We start from the raw sequence: 19,348 nt of genomic DNA on the forward strand, positions 1-19,348 counted from the left end.
GAACAAGTTGTCTAATTTCTCTGGCCCTCAGTTTTCTAACCTTTAAAACGGGGACAATAACAATGTCTACGTCATGGGGTAGTTGTGAGAATTGAGTGAGATAAGATGTGCCTGGCACATAATGAGTGCTTCTTATTATGGTACATTCATATAATCTAATATTCAGCCTTTAAAAATGGTGTTGCACGTGGGGTGCCTGCCTGGCTCAGTCGGTAGAGTATGTGACTCTTAATCTCAGGGTCATGAGTTCAAGCCCCACATTGGACGTAGAGCCTGCTTAAAATAAAAATTTTTTAAAACCACACAAATAAAATGGTGTTGCAGGTGAATTTTAATATGGAAAGATATGTGGAATGTATTAAGTTATTTTTGTTTTGTTTCTACAGTAAAAATTCAGTTCATTCGTCTGTTTATAACACAATACACAAGAAGCAAAGTGTTTCACGTCATAGATTTCACTTCCAAGTCCTTGAACTGTTCATTTCTTTGGCTAAAAGGAGAGAAAAGTGGGGAAAGCCAGGCAGTGCCTAGGCAACTAAAATAAAGTAGGAGTGGGGGGCAACGCTAACGTCATCCTCACAGGGATGGGCACAAGGGGTTGCTGGTCGCAAGCTGATTTTCTAGAACTGGTAGCTGGGAGCACAGGAGCACCACGTGGACCCTCGCACTTCATTCCGCTCTGCCCCACACAACAGCACCTTCTGGTAGTTGCCCTCAAATGTCTTCCTGGATGTGGTAGTACAGGGACGTGCCATACTTTCTCTTGAATTCAGACCGAATTTTTAACATGTCCCCTTCCTTCACTGTGATTCTAATCAGGACCTTAGCATGAGCCCCCTTACCTTCATGGAATCACACAGTCAGTCATCAAAATAGGGCAGCTTGTTCTGAATACACCGGACCAGGCTCAGAAAAGCATTTTCCAGGTCTCTCTTGACCTTCTCCTTGATCATAAGGGCTGTCGCTCTTATACCTTTCAAATTCTTTCTGGATGTGATACACACTAGCTCGGTCATGATGCTGATGATCCCCTTGGGAACATCAGTTCCTTTCCTCTTCACTCCAGCATTAGAAATCATAGGCATCTAGGGTCAAACAATTCATAATCCATGACAGCGCCATCCTCCACGCTTCTACCCTTTGCAAGGACAACCGTCAGCTTGCAGAAGCCACCAGATGTGTTGGAAACAATGTTCAGTGAGGGAGTCCTCATCAGTCCTCAGCACCTTCATGGGAGAGGGTTTCAGCTTGGAAGCCTCATACTGAGCAGATGTTTTCACTAGGCCCCAAATCACCTTCTCCAGGTGGCCAGGCAGCCAGGCAAGGCTGAGTTCAATGCTGATGCAAATTCCTTTTTGGTCCTTGTCTGGTAGGTGAAGGCAGTATCCTGTCTCATTGCTGTAGTTGGCCAACATGTTGATGACAGTGACCTCATCCACACCGTTTGCCTTGATGCCGTTTCAATGTTCAAAGCATTACACTTGACATCAAAGTTGGTGTATGTTTTGACTGGCCTGTATGCATTTGAGGGTGTAGAGTAGTCACCCTCCAAGTGGAGTTTGCACAGAATTCGTGAACAGTGGACATTTTGATAGATGCTGGCCCATAAGCTGAAAGCTGCAGGCATCCCCGGATGCAGAGCCAGAATGTATTAAATTATAAGGGAAAAAAATGGGGCGCCTGGGTGGCTCAGTTGGTTGAGCATCCAACTCTTGGTTTTGGCTCAGGTCATGATCTCAAGGTCATGAGATCAAGCCCTGTGTCAGGCTCTACGCTCAGCACGGATTCTCCCTGAGAGATTCTCTCTCCCTCTCCCTCCCCCTCTGCTCTTCCCCTCACTCACGTGCTCTCTCTCAAATAAATAAAATCCAAAAAAAAATTGTAAAGAAAAAAATACCCAAACTGCAAAACAGTATGTGCGGTAGGATCCAGGTCTGGGAAAAGAAACACTGAGATATTTGCTTTGGTCATCTCTGGATGGTGGGTGTTGCTGGGTTTTTTTCCCATTAATTATGTTTTATACTGTGCATGTATTGCTTTATAATGAGAAAAAAGTAAGTCAGTTTCTGTTGGAAAAAAAAGATCAGCATGAACAGGTGGAGCACACAGGGTTTTTAAGGCAGTGGAACTACGATACTGTAATGATGGATATGCGTCATTATACATATGTCCAAACCTGTAGAATGTATAACATGAAGAGTGAACTCTGATGTAAACTATGAACTTGGGGTGGTAATGACATGTCAATGTAGGTTCATCTGTTATAACAATTTACCACTTTTGTTCAGCTTTTGATAGTGGGGGAGGCTCTGCTTATGTGAGAGCAGAGGAAATCTTTGTACCTTCCACTCAATTTTGCTGTGAACATAAAACTGATCTAAAAAATAAAGTCTATTAAAAGTAAATTAATTAAAAGATCAGATGGGAAAAAGAATAAAGAATGCTGGGTGGTAAGGAATAGGTAGCCAAGTCTTACAAAGCTACCATATATAATTCTAGTTATTGTTTATATGTCATTAAACATTGAATTCTAGAAATACTTAATGATGGTGGTGATAATGATGGTAGTGGCAGTAATAGTTACCATTTACTGAGCACATACTATGTGCTGGCGCTATGTGACACATATTACATGCATTATCACCATTATCATATTTCATACAAATAGACGCTTGAAAGAGAAACTCTTGTTACATCGTTCATAGCACTATTCCATATAGCAACAAATCGTATGTCCAATATATCCCTTTTATGCAAGTTTTGTGGAGATAAGTTTGTTGACTTTTGTGAAAAGGGTCAGCCAATAGCCTTATTGATTTGAATTAGGAATTTATTTTTTTTAACTATATATATATATATATTTTTGAGAGAGAGAGAGAGGGTGTGTGTGTGTGTGTGTGTGTGAGAGAGAGAGAGAGAGAGAGAGCGGGGGAGAGGCAGAGGGAGAGATATTCCTAAGCAGGCTCCCCTCTCAGCACAGAGCCCAACACGGGGTCCGATCTCACAACCCTGAGATCGTGACCTGAGCCAAAATCAAGAGTTGGATGCTTAACCTACTGAACCACCGAGGCGCCCTGAATTAGGAATTTTCTTGAACTGTCAACCCTGGAACACGATTAGTACAGGCTAGTCTGAATTTCTGGCCAGTCAGCAGTTATTAGCTGTCTGATACCTCCTTCTTCATACCTATGCACTGGATAGAGCCTGAACCAGGCTCAGGGCCGATTAATATGTGAGTGTGTCTCTTCCAAAGGTAAAGAGACAGTGCTGTTGGCTATAATCTGCTCATCTGTGTACCAAAGTAGATCATTTCGCCACACTTGAATTTTTTATTTTTAGTGTGGCATTCAAGCCTTTTCAGCATCTTCACCCTCTTGACCTCAGAATCTTCTATCCCTCCAGAGACACCTCACATTGCATTCACACGGGACTAACAACATTTCTTAAAACATGTTTCCTAAAACATGCCTAGCACTCTCCCTTTTCTCTTGTTTGTACTGTCAAACTCTTTGCCCTGTGAGGCCCAACTCACACCGCCACCTTGTGCCTTACTGTCTCCCGTCTCCCACTCCCTGTGCCCATTCACTTAATCTTTGCTTTTTATCCCCACCCCACTTTGCCTCCATTTAACACTCATTTCCTTGTCTCATATATAATAATTAGCTCTCGTGTCTGGACTGTAAGGTGTCGGTGAGTAATAACTATGGCTTATTTTTCTTTTAATCTCTCCCTTCCCTCTGAGCAGAAAGACAGTTCCTTAAACATAATAAGGGCCCAATAAATATTGAAATACTTAAGAGCTAGCCCTATTTTTCTGACAGTGACTTGTTATGATAAAGTAATTATAGCTCATTGTCCAATGTAATTTAGATGTAGTGAATTTTCAGTGATCCTCATACGAATTTTCTATTATTACTTCTACAGCCTTGGCTGTTTCCTCCACCTTCTAGCAAATGATTTGATGAAACGAACTGGTTTTAACACTTTCTTAAGCAAGATATANCTAGTGAGAGGAAATGCTCCTTAAAGAGTCACATGATACATTTAAAAATCTAATAAAAATTCAGATTCACTACTTCAAAAAATGCTTGTATATCCAACACACCTTTTTGAGCACTCATCTTCTCCCCCCCCCACACCAACTCACTCCTCTTACTGCCTTTCCTGGCTACCACCCACCCATGGGTCTCAGCTAGGAACCTCAGACCAAGCTTGAGCTCTTTTCACTCTTTCTTTCTTTCTTTTTAAGATTTTATTTTTTTAATTTTTTTATTGTTTTAGAGAGAGAGCACGTGCAAGTGCAGGGCAGGGGGGGCAGAGGGAGAGGGAGAGAGAGGCTCCGTGCTCAGCTCAGAGCCCCACTCAGGGCTCAATCCCATGACCTGAGATCATGACCTGAGCCAAAATCAAAAAGCCAAATGCTCAGCTGACTGAGCCACCCAGGCCCCCCTAAGGATTTTATTTTTAAGTAATCTCTACTCCCAACATGGGGCTTGAACTCACAACCCTGAGATTAAGAGACGTGCTTTACTGACTGAGCCGGCCAGGCACCCCTCTTTTCACTTTCTCATCATTTCTCCGGTCTGCCTCCTTCTCTTCCTCCCACCCTTTTTCATTCAGACTCTCATTATCTTTTACCTGGCCTTTGATCCCGCTTCTAGTCCCTCTTCCCTCTACCCTCAATTTGTTCTATATATGCTGCGAGGGTTGCCTTTAGTTGTAAAACAGATATGATCTTGTTTAAAATACCTTTGAGTTTTAAGAACTCAGAAGGATCTATGCTTTAGGATTCCTGTTGGGCTCAAAAGGCTAAAGTCCAAAATCCATGATCTGGTTGCAGCCAAATTTCCCCAAATTTGCTTCCTTTCATGCCCTATCATGTACCAAATTTCAGCCACCCTAAATCTCTCTGTTCCCCAAACATGCCTCTGCCTAGCATCTCTTCCCACTCCCTGAAGTACCCTGCTTCCTCTTCCCTGTCTATTGAATTCCTGCCCTCCTCTATGGAGCCCCCCTCCCCAGGAACCCCATGCAGAGATACAGTCTCTGTGCTTTGACTTCCCACAAATCATAACTTGGTCTGGCACTGACCTATGGCCTAATTTTCCCTACCTACACTTTGAATTGCTCAAAGACAGGAAAATGTTTTATTTCTCTTTGGATCCTCAGGGTCTAGCACAGTGGTTTACCTCATTAAATATTTCTGAATGCACAACTCAATGTGCTCTTAAGATATAATGTAAAAGTAAAATATGGTAGATTCATTTTCTGGCATTTCAAGAACTAACCGGGATATAGGTAGAATGGATAAATGAATTCTAAAGGTACTTTTCCAGCCTCATTTTCACACTTAGCTTTAAATCCCTCCATTCTTTCATTCCCCCTCTTGTGTGGGTCCTCATAAGCTTTGAGATAAGACAAAATAGGAGAACGTAGACTAGATGACAAGTATCTGAACAAGCAAGGGAAATGTGCAGAGCTACTTGGGAAGTGCCTGCCTGAAGACATTTCATACTATGAAAGTGTGGTTTCTTCAGCTGGGTTCTAAGATATGTGATGGAGTTATTTTGCTTGTTTTTTGCAAGATAAAACTGGCAAGAAAAAAATGAGGTGATTTTAAGATCCAGTGCCTTGGGAAAAGGAAATTAGAGATAAACAAAATGTTCTGTTGATGTTCTGCCTGGTATCTCTTATGTTAACAGTTATTTTGTTCTGTTCTGTTATATATATATATATATATACTTTTGATTAGTTATATTTTCAGTCAAGAGTCAAATGGATCTTTTATCTCTTTAATTTTAAACTTAACTAATACTGTTGCTAACGTGCATTAGGCACTCAGACATTTTAGGTAATTCAACATTGACTTAATTAATGTTTAGAAATAATCAGAAACATTAAAGCCAGCTTGACTTCTGTTTATTTTTTTATTGAAGTATGATTAACATTCAATGTTATGTTAGTTTCGGGTATTGACTTTTATTTTAAATTTCAGTTTTTGCCACCTTCTCCCATCCCCATCCGTGCTTCCTTTGGTCGCCTTCATCAAATCAAACAGGTAAGAAGACTTTGGAAACTGATAGCTGTTCAGTAAAAAGAAAACTTTATTTTTCTTTAAAAAAATACCTGTGGTTCAGTAATTCCAAATGACGTCACATGTGATTCTGTTTCTAATTCCGGGATTTTTTCCTCTAAAACAAAAACAACTAAGGAGTCCTATTTTCTTTGGGTTATTACCTATTTTAATAAACTGATAGTTTCCAGAAAGACAATATACTCTTCTGCCTTGAATCTGGCCTGTTTCAGAGATTGCAAAGAAAAAGGAATATTAATTTTTAGGTTCCTAATGACCATAATTATCATGGTTTTTTTAAACTATCAGATGAAGAAAATCTTTTGACAGATGAAATGGCCTTTATGCTATCATTTTGTGTTCATTTCTTAGTGATCTGAGTTCAGGGACACATTGTACCTCACCAGCTTGTGTTTTGTGCAGGCGTGTATGTGTGCATGTGTGTGTGTGTGTGTGCATGTGCGTGTGTGTGTGTGTTTAATAGCAAACGCCTAATACACAGTTAAACCTTTTAATTATCCGAAGATTAGCCACAGAGCTCAAAAGATCAAATCACCACTCTGCCACAGGTGGTAGGATTTTTCTGACCCAACTACAAGCAGACTTTTGTTTAAGGGGGGGCTTAACTGTTATGAAGCACTAATTATTCACTTAACGCTAAAATAGGTGCTTTACATCTGTGCTCTCATTTTATCTTACAACATAAGATCAGAAACTAACGACAGGAGAAATTTAGTAATTTACCCAATGTTCAGAGTTAGTGAATGTCAGAGCCAGATTTAGCCCCAAATTACTGGATTCCTTTCCAGCTACCCTTTCCCTGTTTCAGTGGCACAAAAGCCATAGTATCTCATGGGTCTGGTGTTTAGGACTCCAACTCCTGCTTCCTTTCCCTCTCTCCCTCTCACACCGTGGCTTCCCTAGAGTCCAGCCTGTCATCCAGTAGCAAAAAAAAGTGTGGTAAAAAGATTCTTTTACTTTTTAGTAGATAAAACATTCTTTAACTGTCTTTGCAAGTAGGGAGCTCTTTTAGAAGTTCTTAATGAAAGAACCTAAAATTAATAGGTAAGATGACCTCTGGTTCATCTGTGCAATTTGTTTTGTTGCTTGGCCTAAATGAGATCAATACTTAAAAATTGATTACATGTTGCTATTTGATTATGGAGCTTGAAATCAAGATAAATTTTTGAAAATTGATTATATGTTGCTATTTGACTATGAAGCTTGAAATCAAGATAAATTTAACTGGTCGGTAATATAAATTGTAAAGCAATCTATTTCCATAGTGACAGAATATATGTTGTAAACATTTAAAATGAAACACAAGTAGAAAGTGAATTAAATGGGAAAATAGAAATAATATTAGCTTTCAATCTGAGTACAGATTGAATGGAAAATCAAGACTTATTTTCAGCAGCTTAATGGTCTGATAGATATCTTAAATTGCATATTTCTTTATATGCATTTTTTTGAGAGAGAGAGAGAAAGTGTGAACAGGGGGTGGGAGGAGAGGTGAGGAGCAGAGGAAGAGGGAGAGAAAGAGTCCCAAGCAGGCTCCATGCCCAGGGCAAAGCCCAACACAGGGCTCAATTTCATGACCCTGAGATCATGACCTAAGCTGAAATCAAGAGTCAGATACTTTTTTTTTTATTATGTTATGTTAGTCACCACACAGTACATCATTAGTTTTTGATGTAGTGTTCCATGATTCATTGTTTGCGTATAACACCCAGTGCTCCATGCAAGAGTCAGATACTTAACAGACTGAGCCACCCAGGTACCCCTCTTCATATGCATTCTTTAACCGTGATTTCTTTTTAGCTATTGAATTTATTAACCTTTTGGGGAAGAGGATGCCTGAAAGTAAATCCCCGATCTCTTTTTACCCACAAACACTCAGAGTGAATCTCCGAGAATGACTTTTTTCTTACATAATCACAACGCCACCATTACATCTAGCAAAATTAAGTTATTCTTTAATGTCATCTAATAACCAGTCCAGGTTAAAATTCTCACTGTTCTCAAAAATGTCTTTTTCACTGATTCAAACATGTTCCAACCATGATATCTCAGATCTCTCTCTTCTTTTTAAGATTTTATTTATTTGAGAGAGAGAGCGCGCACACGAGGCAGGGGAGGGGCAGAGGGAGAAGCCAACTCCCCACTAAGTGGGGAGCCCGATGTGGGGCTCGATCCCAGGACCCTGAGATCATGATCTCAGCTAAAGGCAGATGCTTAATCAACTGAGCCACCCAGGTGCCCCTCAGGTCTCTTTTATTTAAAACATTCCCTTCCCCTCCTGTTTTTGTTCCATGCCACTTATTTATTGAAGAAACCAGGCCATTTGTCCTGTAGACTGCCCCACATTTTGATTCTGCTTACATGTGTTGTTTAATATGTTCTTTTGTTCCCTGCATTTCCTATAAACTGATTTGATTACATTTTCTTTTACTTTTAAATAAGCACACAGCCCAAGTCAGTATTAGGTTCTGGGTCCACATTTAAGTCAAAGTATGATTTAATTTGCCCCTTTCCTAGGAGGCAGTTAATGGATAATTTCTTCTCAACTGGGGCCGCTAGCTGTTTTCTAGGTATTAGGGAGCTTGAGAAAATGAAACTGGAATTTTCTGTTCCCCCCCAGCTTTATTGATATGTAATTGACATATGACATTGTCTAAGTGTAAGGTACACAACATGATGATTCATGTATATATTGTGAGGCAATGACCATGGAAGTTAGTTTTCTAAGACACATAGCCTTCCTAAGTGGTCAGGAACTGTTCTTTTTATGTAATTTTCCTTTCCTAGTAACGATCAAGTTTATGTTTCAAGACCTTTGGAAGCACTCAGCTTTTAGTTCCCTATCCCCAGACCCTAAACATAAGTAAGCACCCTGCTGAAATACTTAGGGTATGAGTTTGCTGGGGCTGCCACAACAAAGTACCACAAACGGGGGGCTCAAACAACAGAAAGTTCGTTTCTCACATCTCTGGAGGCTGGAAGTCTGAAATCAAGGTGTTGGCAGGATGGGTTTTTTCTGAGGGCTGTGAGAGAAGCATCTGTCTGTTCCAGGCCTCTGTCCTTGGCTTGTAAATAGCCATCTTCATATTCACATGGTGTTTTCCCTACACATATGTTTGTCTCCAAATTTCTCCTTTTTTATAAGGACATATTGGATTAGGGCCCACCCTCTTCACCTTATCCTAACTTGATTACCTCTGCAAGTACCCTGTCTCCAAATACAGTCACATTCTGAGGCACTGGGAGTTAGGACTTCGACATACTAGATTTTAGGGGGACACAATTCCACCCATAACAGTCTGTTCACAGTATGTGGTTCTATAACTTTACCTTTATTTTCTGTCTTGTTCAGTAGGATATAAAATCACCAATGCCAGTAAGAACGTGACTTTTTTCAGCAGTGCCTTAAGTAACATCAGTCAAATTATCTATTTACATATTACCTCTGCATTTCTAGCATCTCTTCCTTTTATATCTTCACAAATGTAAACTTCAGCAACCCATATTACAGTCTTTGTTTTATCTTACCTGATTTGGATAAATTAAACTGGGTTTAGACACAAATGTAAGGGAACTTTATGAAATGAGGCTTTCGAAAGAGATGATGCCAGCCGGAGTGCGGGGCGTGATTTTGATAGCGACCATTTAGATAACCACAGTTTAGTGTCCACAGTCTAGGAAAGCAGTGGCATTAGATTTCAGTGATACGTTTTTCAGTCTTCCTTGAAACCTACTGAGTACCTAGTCTTTCTTATAAAGAGATGTTTAATTTGATCTTAGTTTACAAATTGTTTCATTCTTTCGGCAAGCATTTGTTTTTTTGTTTGTTTGTTTAAGATTTTTTATTTATTTATTTGACAGAGAGACAGCCAGCAAGAGAGGGAACACAGGCAGGGAGAGTGGGAGAGGAAGAAGCAGGCTTCCAGCGGAGGAGCCTGATGTGGGGCTCGATCCCAGGACCCTGGGATCATGCCCTGAGCTGAAGGCAGACGCTTAACAACTGAGCCACCCAGACACCCCATGGCAAGCATTTGTTAAGCATTGTGCCGGCACTGGGCAACTAAGATCTTTCAGGCGTACTCACCTTCAGAGAGCACAAGTGGCTACCTTACTCTTTCCATTTTTACCTTGGATCCTAGAAACCTGAAAGCTAAGTTTAACGCTCAAGTGCTGCGGCTCTCCTTAACCTGGGTTTCTAGCGTACAGTACTCTGCCCTTGACAGTTACATGGCTCTTGACCTTATTTTAACAATCTTATTTCCTTATAAGCACCTCATAGCCATTTTGGAAATAGGCAAGATATAAATGATAAAAGAGTCAACCTACTTTTACTAACAACCCTCAAAACAGCTGATGTTGGCTGATGCTCCGACTTTCAATGGGAGGAACAACAGGCAAAATCCTGTCCTACTTTGGGAAAAGTTGCTCTTGTTGGTTGAGTAAATTACAAAATACTTTGAGCTTCTCACTACAGGAAAACACCTACAGAAGTATTAAAAGGAAGGACTATACTAACCTTATATTTAAAAAAAAAAGATTTACTGTTATTCCATTGTTTTTAAAAGACTAACTTCTTACACTTCCTCTCCTGATTTCCCTCATTTTCTACAATGACATCAAAATAACTCAAAGCTCTAGGTTCACCTTCAGTTCTTCCTTATTTTTCTACTGTATCTAATTAGACATCTAATCCTATTAATTCTTCCTTGACAACATCCTCTCTGTTCCCACTTCCTCTGTCCCTTGGGACCAGATTACCGTAATAATATTCTAAGAGGTTTCCTATCTGTGCCAGTATAATCCAACTTCCACAACCAACACTCGAAGACATTTTCACCTCTTTCTCCCCTGTGCAAAAAGTTATAATGGTTTCCCATTACCTATTGAATTGGAGTAAGAATAAGAATAAGAATAGCTAGGTTGTAGTGAACGCTCACCTACATAACTTGCCAGGCACTGTGGAAAAGAGCATACACTCGCCTCATGACCCTTAGTTTTTATCATCATCTTCATATGGACAAGGAGACTGAGGCTCGAGTTCAGTCACTTGCCTCCGGTTGCACAGCTAAGAAGTTACAGAACTGAGATTCAGCTCGGTTCTATTTGGCTGCAAAGCCCGTGGTTCTAACAACGATGCTACTCTCCCCAAACTCTTTAAGCTCAAACCCTCAGTTATTTAAGATCCTAGAAATCTGGCCCTATTTTACCTCTCCAGTTTTATGTCTCATTACTTCATAGTACAAATTCTGTTTCAGTCAAGCTAGTCTCACTACCCTGAAACCTGCCATGTTCTTTCCCTCTAAGCTTTTGTTCACATGGTACCTTCTGCTTGGAATACCTTCCCCTTCACCCTCTGTTTGTCCAGATTTTAAACCACATTTTATTTTTTTTAAGACTTTATTTATGTATTTGTCAGAGAGAGAGAGAGAGACAGAGCGTAAGCAGGGGGAACGGCAGGCAGAGCAGACAGAGGGAGAAGCAGGCTCCCCGCTGAGCAAGGAGCTCGATAGGGCCCTGGGATCATGACCCAAGCCGAAGGCAGACACTTAACCAACCGAGCCACCCAGGCATCCCCTAGATCACATTTTAATTCACACAACTTAAGCCACTTTTCTATTCCAGACTACATAACATGTATTGTTTATATTGACAATGATATTTAAACTCTTTTGATGATACACTCCATCAATACGAAATGTTTTAGCACGTCCTCCCAATATATGTAAATAGTGTATCCTTCCAGTACATGATGGACATGTACCACCAAGCTAGTGTATAATGCGAATCATTGACTATATGCAAAATACAAATATAAAAAGGATGAGCTAAAGATGAAATGATGTTTTTAGAACATTTTCATTTGTATTTTGTTAACTATAGGTCATTACTGAGAGTGAAGATGAGTTCATATTTCCAGCAGTCTTCATGATTTAAAATTATTTTAGCCAGCGCCTTGATAGAGATTAGCCCAGCACCGTGTTTTCACAAGAAGGTGGCAGATGATGTGTGCTGCGCTAGGTAGGAACTTCACCTTTGCCATTTCCCTGCCATTCGCTTAGACTTGTATTACAAATCTTCTGTCCAACATTTCTTTAGAGAAATCTTCTTAAGATACTTGTCTATTTTGTGGAACTCGGTTTAATTAAAACTAGATAATATATCCATATGGCCACCTAACTTGCAATTAGTTATAATTAGCTAAAGGCCAAAAACACGCTGGTGTTTTGTAAGATCTTTGGACCCTCTGGGCTGAATGAGGGCACCTGTGTCAAGCTGTATACTGTTAGCAAAGCTTCATTTCTTACTGTCTTAGATTTTAAAAATATATAAACTGAATTTCTGTGTTTTTCTTTTTGCTTCTCAGTGGATCACCTTGTATACTTCCTGGGCTATGATTATGCTTACTTGCAAGAGCACCAACTTAATGTGTATAAAACATGTCTCTCAAATGTGATTCTAGGCCATTTTAGGGAAAGCTCATCTGCTTATTTCATGTTCCCCATGATATTTAGCACCATATTTGCCCAGCGCTATCCTAGGTACTTTATTATGTGTGAAATATGTTTTTAAAAACACCGGGATGGGGGCGCCTGGGTGGCTCAGATGGTTAAGCATCTGCCTTCAGCTCAGGTAATGATCTCTGGGTCCTGAGATCGAGGCCCACATCGGGCTCCTAGCTCAGCAGGGAGTCTACTTCTCCCTCTGCCTCTCCCCTTGCTTGTGCTCTCTCTCTCTCTCTCTCTCTCTCTCAAATGGATAAAAACACACACACACACACACTCACCAGGATGAATTTGGACTGTGCAATTTCTTAAAGCCATTTCAACCATTTTTAAGAGTAAAATTCAGTGTCATTAAGTACATTCACAACGTTGAACAACCATGATCACTTTTCATTTCCAGAATTTTTCATCATGCCAAACAGAAACTCTATACCCATTCAGCAGTAACTTCCTATTTAACCTCAATCTCTTGTAACCTCTCTTCTACTTTCTGTCTCTATGAAGATTTGACTATTCTAGGTACCTCATAAAAGTGGCATCATACAATATTTGTTCTTTTGTGTTTGTTATTTCACTTAACATAATGCTTATAGTATTCACCCATGTTGTAGCATGTGTCAGAACTCCATTCCTTTTTGTGGCTAAATGATAACTCCATTGTATGTTTATATCACATTTTTTTAAGATTTTATTCATTTATTTGACAGAGAGAGAGACAGCCAGGGAGAGAGGGAACACAAGCAGGGGGAGTGGGAGAGGAAGAATCAGGCTCTCAGTGGAGGAGCCTGACGCAGGGCTCGATCCCAGAGCGCTGGGATCACGCCCTGAGCCAAAGGCAGACGCTTAAGGACTGTGCCACCCAGGCGCCCCTATATCACATTTTTTAATCCCTTCATCTGGTGATGAACACTGGGGTTGTTTCCACCTTTTGGCTTTTGTGAATAGTGCTACTAATGAACATTGATGTACAAGTACCTGTTTGAGTCCCTTTTTTAATCCTTTTGGGTATATACACAGGAACAGGATTGGTGGATCATATGGTAATTCAATGTTGAACTTTTTTTTTTTAAGATTTTATTTATTTATTAGAGACAGCCACCGAGAGAGGGAACACAAGCAGGGGGAGTGGGAGAGGAAGAAGCAGGCTCTCAGTGGAGGAGCCTGATGTGGGACTCGATCCCAGAACGCTGGGATCACGCCCTGAGCCAAAGGCAGACGCTTAACGACTGCACCACCCAGGCGCCCCCAATATTGAACTTTTGGAGGAACGATCAAATTGTCTTCCACAGAGTCTGCACCATTTTACATTCCCACCAGCAATGTATAAGAGTTCCAATTTCTCCACATTCTCATCAACACTTGTTATTTTCTGCATTTTAAAATAATAGCTATCCTGGGGCACCTGGGTGGCTCAGTTGGTTAAGCATCTGCCCTCTGCTCAGGACATGATCCCGGAGTCCCGGGATCAAGTCCTGCATCAGGCTCCTTGCTCAACAGAGAGTTACCTTCTCCCTCTCCCTCTGCCCTTCACTCCGCTTGTGCTCTCTAAAATAAATAAATAAATAAATAAAATCTTTAAAATAAAATAAAATAAAAATAATAGCTATCCTAGTAAGGTGAAGTGTTAGCTCATTGTGGTTTTGAATTGTGTTTCCCTAATGACAAATGTTGAACATCTTTTCACATGCTTATTAACCATTTGTATATCTTCTTCAGAAAAATGTCTGTTCAAGTCCTTTGCTCCTATTTTAATTAGGTTATTTATCTTGTTGAATTATAGGAGTTCTTTCTATATTCTGGATATATAAAATATAAGATTTGCAAATATCTTCAATTCTTTTTTAAAAAGATTTTTTAAGTTAATTAATTTTAGTTTTTTAAAGATTTTATTTATTTGAGAGAGAGAGAGAGAGCTAGAGAGCACAAGCAGGGGGAGTGGCAGACTGAGAGGGAGGAGCAAACTCCCCCCTGAACAGGGAACCCAACACAGGGCTTGATCCCAGGACCCTGGGATCATGACCTGAACCAAAGGCAGATGCTCAACCAATTGAGCCACCCAGGTGCCCAATTAATTTATTTATTTTAGAGAGAGAGAGCACTAGCATGGTGGGGAGGGGCAAAGGGAGAGGGAGAGAAAGAGTCTTCGAGTGACTCTACACTGAGTGCACAGCCAGACGTGGGGCTTGATCCCACAACCCTGAGATCATGATATGAGGGAAAATCAAGAGTCAGACACTTTTAACTGACTGAGCCACCCAGGCGCCCCTATCTTCTGCAGTTTTGTAATTGTCTTTTTACTATCTTGATAGTGTCTTTTGATGCACAAAAATTTTAAATTTTATGAAGTCCAGGTTATCTATTTTTTCTTATGTTACCTGTGCTTTTGGTATTATATCTGAGAAATCGTTACCAAATCCAATTCATGAGGCCTTTGCCCTATATTTTCTTATAAGAGCCTTATAGTTTTAGGTCTTATGTTTAGGTCTTTTCTCCATTTCAAGTTAATTTTTATACATGGTGTAAGGAAAGGATTCAACTTCATTCTTTTGCATGTAGATATTCAGTTTTCCCAGCACCATTTGTTGAAAAGACCATCCTTTCCCCGTTGAATGGTTTGGTAGGTACCCTTATGGAAAATCATTTGACTGTATGCATGGATGTTCATTTCTGGGCTCTCTATTCTATTCCATTGATCTATATGTCTGTCCTTATGCCAGTACCACACTATTTTGAATACTGTAGCTTTATAGTAAGTTTTGAAATCAGGAAGTGTGAGTCCTCCAAACTTAAGCTTCTTTTTCAAGATTGTTTTGATTATTCAGGGCTCCTTGAGATTCCATGTGAATTTTATTTTTTCTTCCATGTGAATTTTAGGATGGGTTTTTCTATTTCTGCAAAAAATGCCGCTGGGATTTTGATAAGCATTGCATTGTATCTGTAGATCATGTTGGGTAGTGTTGCCATCCTAAAAATATTACGTTTTCTGATCCATGAACACAGGATATCTTTCCACATGTGGGTTATTTTTTAAATAACTGTTTACATGAGAAATGATACTTGCGTTTATAAAAAAAAAAGGTCAAACAATATGGTAAAATACAATTTTAGTATATGTGCTGCCAAAGCGAGCACAATATGGTAAAATACAAAGAAAGAAAGAACAAATTACCCTAAATCCCCCTACTCACTAAGTTCACTAAGTACTATGAACTTTTTGGTGAACATCCTTCTGAACATCTCTTGTTTATAATTCGACATAAATAGCATCTGAGTTTTTTTCTACTTAATATATAATACATGTTTTTCAATGTCAATTACTAGATTTAAATCATGTTTGCACATAGTGGTGCCTGGGTGGCTGAGTCCATTAAGCGTCTGCGTTTGGCTTGGGTCATGATCCCCAGCTCCTGGGATTGAGCCCTGCGTCGGGCTCCCTACTCAGTGGGGAGTCTACTTGTCCCTCTTCCTCTGCCCCTACCCCCTTCTCATGCGTGCTGTCTCTCTCTCAAATAAATAAATAAAATCTTTTTTTAAAAAAATAAATCAGGGGCGCCTGGGTGGCACAGCGGTTGGGCGTCTGCCTTCGGCTCAGGGCGTGATCCCGGCGTTGTGGGATCGAGCCCCGCGTCGGGCTCCTCCGCTATGGGCCTGCTTCTTCCTCTCCCACTCCCCCTGCTTGTGTTCCCTCTCTTGCTGGCTGTCTCTATCTCTGTCTAATAAATAAATAAAATATTTAAAAAAATAAAAATAAAAATAAATCATGTTTGCACCATCCTTTAGTTGAACAAACCGATACTGATAGACATTTAGTTTGCTTTGGACTGTGAATAATATTTATTAATACCGTAGTATTAATGGTACGAAAAACAGTATAATAATGAATGTTTGATGTTTGCTCTTTTGAATGAAGAAAGCTACAAAGTTTTTCATCCAAAAAGTTCCTGCATATTTGATGTGCTGTAACGCATTAGTAATAGATCTTTGGTGTAGTAGGTGCAGCAATGAGTAGTAGAGAACTAGACACTTGTTTAGAGATTTGTTTATACTGTAGCTTTTCTATAGCCCTGTGAATAATAATAAAGGTACAACCAAAGGAAATAATTCTGTAAAACCATAAGATCTAGTATTCATTTATTCTCACGTTCTGCCTTTCAGGAAGAAGGCATGAATTTAGTAACTAGAGAAGCAATGCATGAATGGTAAGTAGTGTACTTTGAATTACTATTCTGATCATCTCTATATTCAGCTACATCTTTTCTTTTAGTTAGGCAAACTCCAGGACTGATATCTCTTCTTTTGCAGGGAAGTACAAACTGCAATACGGATAAGTCGGTCTTGGGAAGAAAGTTTGAACCTGGTATGGTATTAACACTTCAATTTTATAGAAAATTTGAAATTTTTACTGATTTTCAGTATTGACACTACCTAGTTTTGCTGCAATTTCTAGAAATCTAAACTCTCATTTGAAACTAAAATTTATACACTGCATAATTCTTGATTGCTCCTAAGAAACAGTTGATGACTTACTCATAAAAATAACTGACATCATTTGAAAGTAAAGAGTTGTCTGATACAAAACCATTGTTGTTGCGGACCAGCTTCCTCTCTGTCCTAGTCAGTCTAAGAAAAGTTCAGTTCTGCTGCTCAAATTGCTTTAATGACAAAACAGTAAATGATTTCATTCCTTTCTACATAATTTATTAACTAGGTATTAGAGTTTCAAACCACAGACAATGGGTTCCCTGGATAAATACTACATTTCTATGCCTGTAACACATATACTCCCACTAACATTTTAACATGTGACCTTTAATTTGAACATATTTGGAATTTAGTTACATCCCCTGCTAACATTTTTTAATGTCTCTGTACACATTATGATTACTTCGTTGTGGAAGTTGAGCGATGTTTAGGGTTCTTTTCCATGGACATCTCAGATAATGATTGGGAATTGAGCTGATATTTGGGTAGAAGAGATTCTCGCTAGATGTCAGTGTCCAGATTGGGGAGTTACTAGATTAGGAAATGGGTCATCAACAGAAACAGTGACATCTTATTTTCCTTTGAGCCCTGAGTGCCTTAGATGGACATCTATCCCTGATTTAGGAGTAGGTCCTGAAAATTGACTAGATAACCTCTGAAGCCTGCCCCTTTTCATGTTTGGTGTTAACACAATTTATAGATGCTGTTGGATTCCCTTAACCGACCCAATTCTAATTACTTTAGGTGTTGGCACAAGTGAGTGAATCTGTGGATGTGTTAGGGAGAGGAAGGGAACATGTAACATAACTGTACCGTGTCTTAGAAAAGAGCACATTTTAAAGTCCGAATTATGCTGTACTGATTTTGTCCACATAAAATCTATGAACATTTTTTATAGCTGTAGTTATTTTTGCTGTCGCATTTGTATCTTAGTGCTAACCAAATCCTTTTTGATTGTTTCCTGGACATAGTGTTGTAGTTTTCAACAACAAAGCACAGGTCAGATGCCAAGAGAAAAATTTTAATTTAGGATTTGTGTATATACTAGTAAGTATTGCTCGATATCAAATACTCACATTCTAGCCTTTTGGGGACACTAGGGAAGCCTCTCAACTTGCCATGAGCTCTCTTTCCCAAAAGGAGAAAGTGAAGTGAATCTTGGGTTCCCTGCTTGCTTTAGAATGATAGGAGTTCCTCATGATGGTACAACCACTGACTCACTAGGGATTCCCTTCCCCGTGCAGCAGCTATCTCCCTAAGTATGTGATAGGTAAGCAATTGGTGATACAATGGTACACTGCTTTCTGCTTTCACAGAGTGACAATGATTTAGAGAAACCATCTTCAAAGCGCATCAATTTAAATCCAGTATCCCCAGCAGCTCCTCCCACCAGGGGGATTGGGAAGGTAAGAAAGGAGAGCCTAAGAATCTGTGTCCCTTGAAATTTTGATAAAATATTAGTGTTTCACCACCCACCCCCCATTTTGGAGGGACATATTTTGCCATAGGACTTCTGATTCTAAATGACATTCTTCCCTTCCTTTTCATCTCTTGAACTATTATTAACATATAACAAAAGTCACCAACTTTTAAGTATATGATTTGATCAATTTTCATAATTGTGTGCAATCCTGTAACCATAATCAAGATATAGAACAGTTCCCACACTCTAAACAATGTTCTCGTGATCTTTTGCACTTAATATCCTCTCCCTCCACCCCCTGCCCACCCTAGGAAACCACTGATCTGCTTTCTGAGAAGAGTGGTGGTTTTAAAACCTCTGTTCTAATTTGGTTTTAGCAATGTTTTCCTCCATCGTTACAAACTTGTGTGAGTTGCACCACTTTGCCTCCAAGTCCTATTCCCAGTCCTACGCGACAATTTACAATGTAAGTTTATGTTGTATGAAAATATATCAAGTTGCTTATTAAATAAGAATTTTAGAAACTTTTAAGAAATGACAGCTCCAGGTTCTATGACAACCAAAGAAGTCGTGTGTTTTTAGCTAAATTACAATGCCATTGTTTTGATTTATTATTTTGTATTTTGAAACGAATCAAGTGATTAAGAACATGTGAGAACATGCGAACACAAGAAGAATCAGTAATTCATTAGCCCCGTTTGAACATAGTCTTCCTCCCCAAGTTTGATGATAAGGATCAGAGCTAATTCTTAAACTGTAAACAACTGTACCTGCTCATTTACCCAAGATCTTCACCTTGATTCGAGGCGAGTCACAGCCAGAACTGTAGGTCTTTCTAGCTTCCCC

At 39.6% G+C, this 19,348-nt stretch overlaps 1 protein-coding gene and 1 pseudogene across 1 annotated transcript in view; one reads left to right on the forward strand and one right to left on the reverse strand.

The window, feature by feature from the left end:
- PABIR3 (PABIR family member 3) overlaps positions 1 to 19,348 on the forward strand; it is a 74,990-nt gene that overhangs the window by 13,505 nt on the left and 42,137 nt on the right. Inside the window, exons 4-8 of the mRNA XM_040627514.1 lie at positions 5,996 to 6,058; positions 16,753 to 16,796; positions 16,900 to 16,954; positions 18,396 to 18,485; positions 18,880 to 18,968. Of these exons, the coding sequence (XP_040483448.1) occupies positions 5,996 to 6,058; positions 16,753 to 16,796; positions 16,900 to 16,954; positions 18,396 to 18,485; positions 18,880 to 18,968 (341 nt within the window). The remainder of the gene's footprint in view (positions 1 to 5,995; positions 6,059 to 16,752; positions 16,797 to 16,899; positions 16,955 to 18,395; positions 18,486 to 18,879; positions 18,969 to 19,348) is intronic.
- On the reverse strand, positions 621 to 2,242 carry LOC103672957 (annotated as a pseudogene).

This window comes from Ursus maritimus (genome assembly GCF_017311325.1).
Source record: "Ursus maritimus isolate PB19 chromosome X unlocalized genomic scaffold, ASM1731132v1 scaffold_X1, whole genome shotgun sequence".
NCBI classification, from domain to species: Eukaryota; Metazoa; Chordata; class Mammalia; order Carnivora; family Ursidae; genus Ursus; species Ursus maritimus.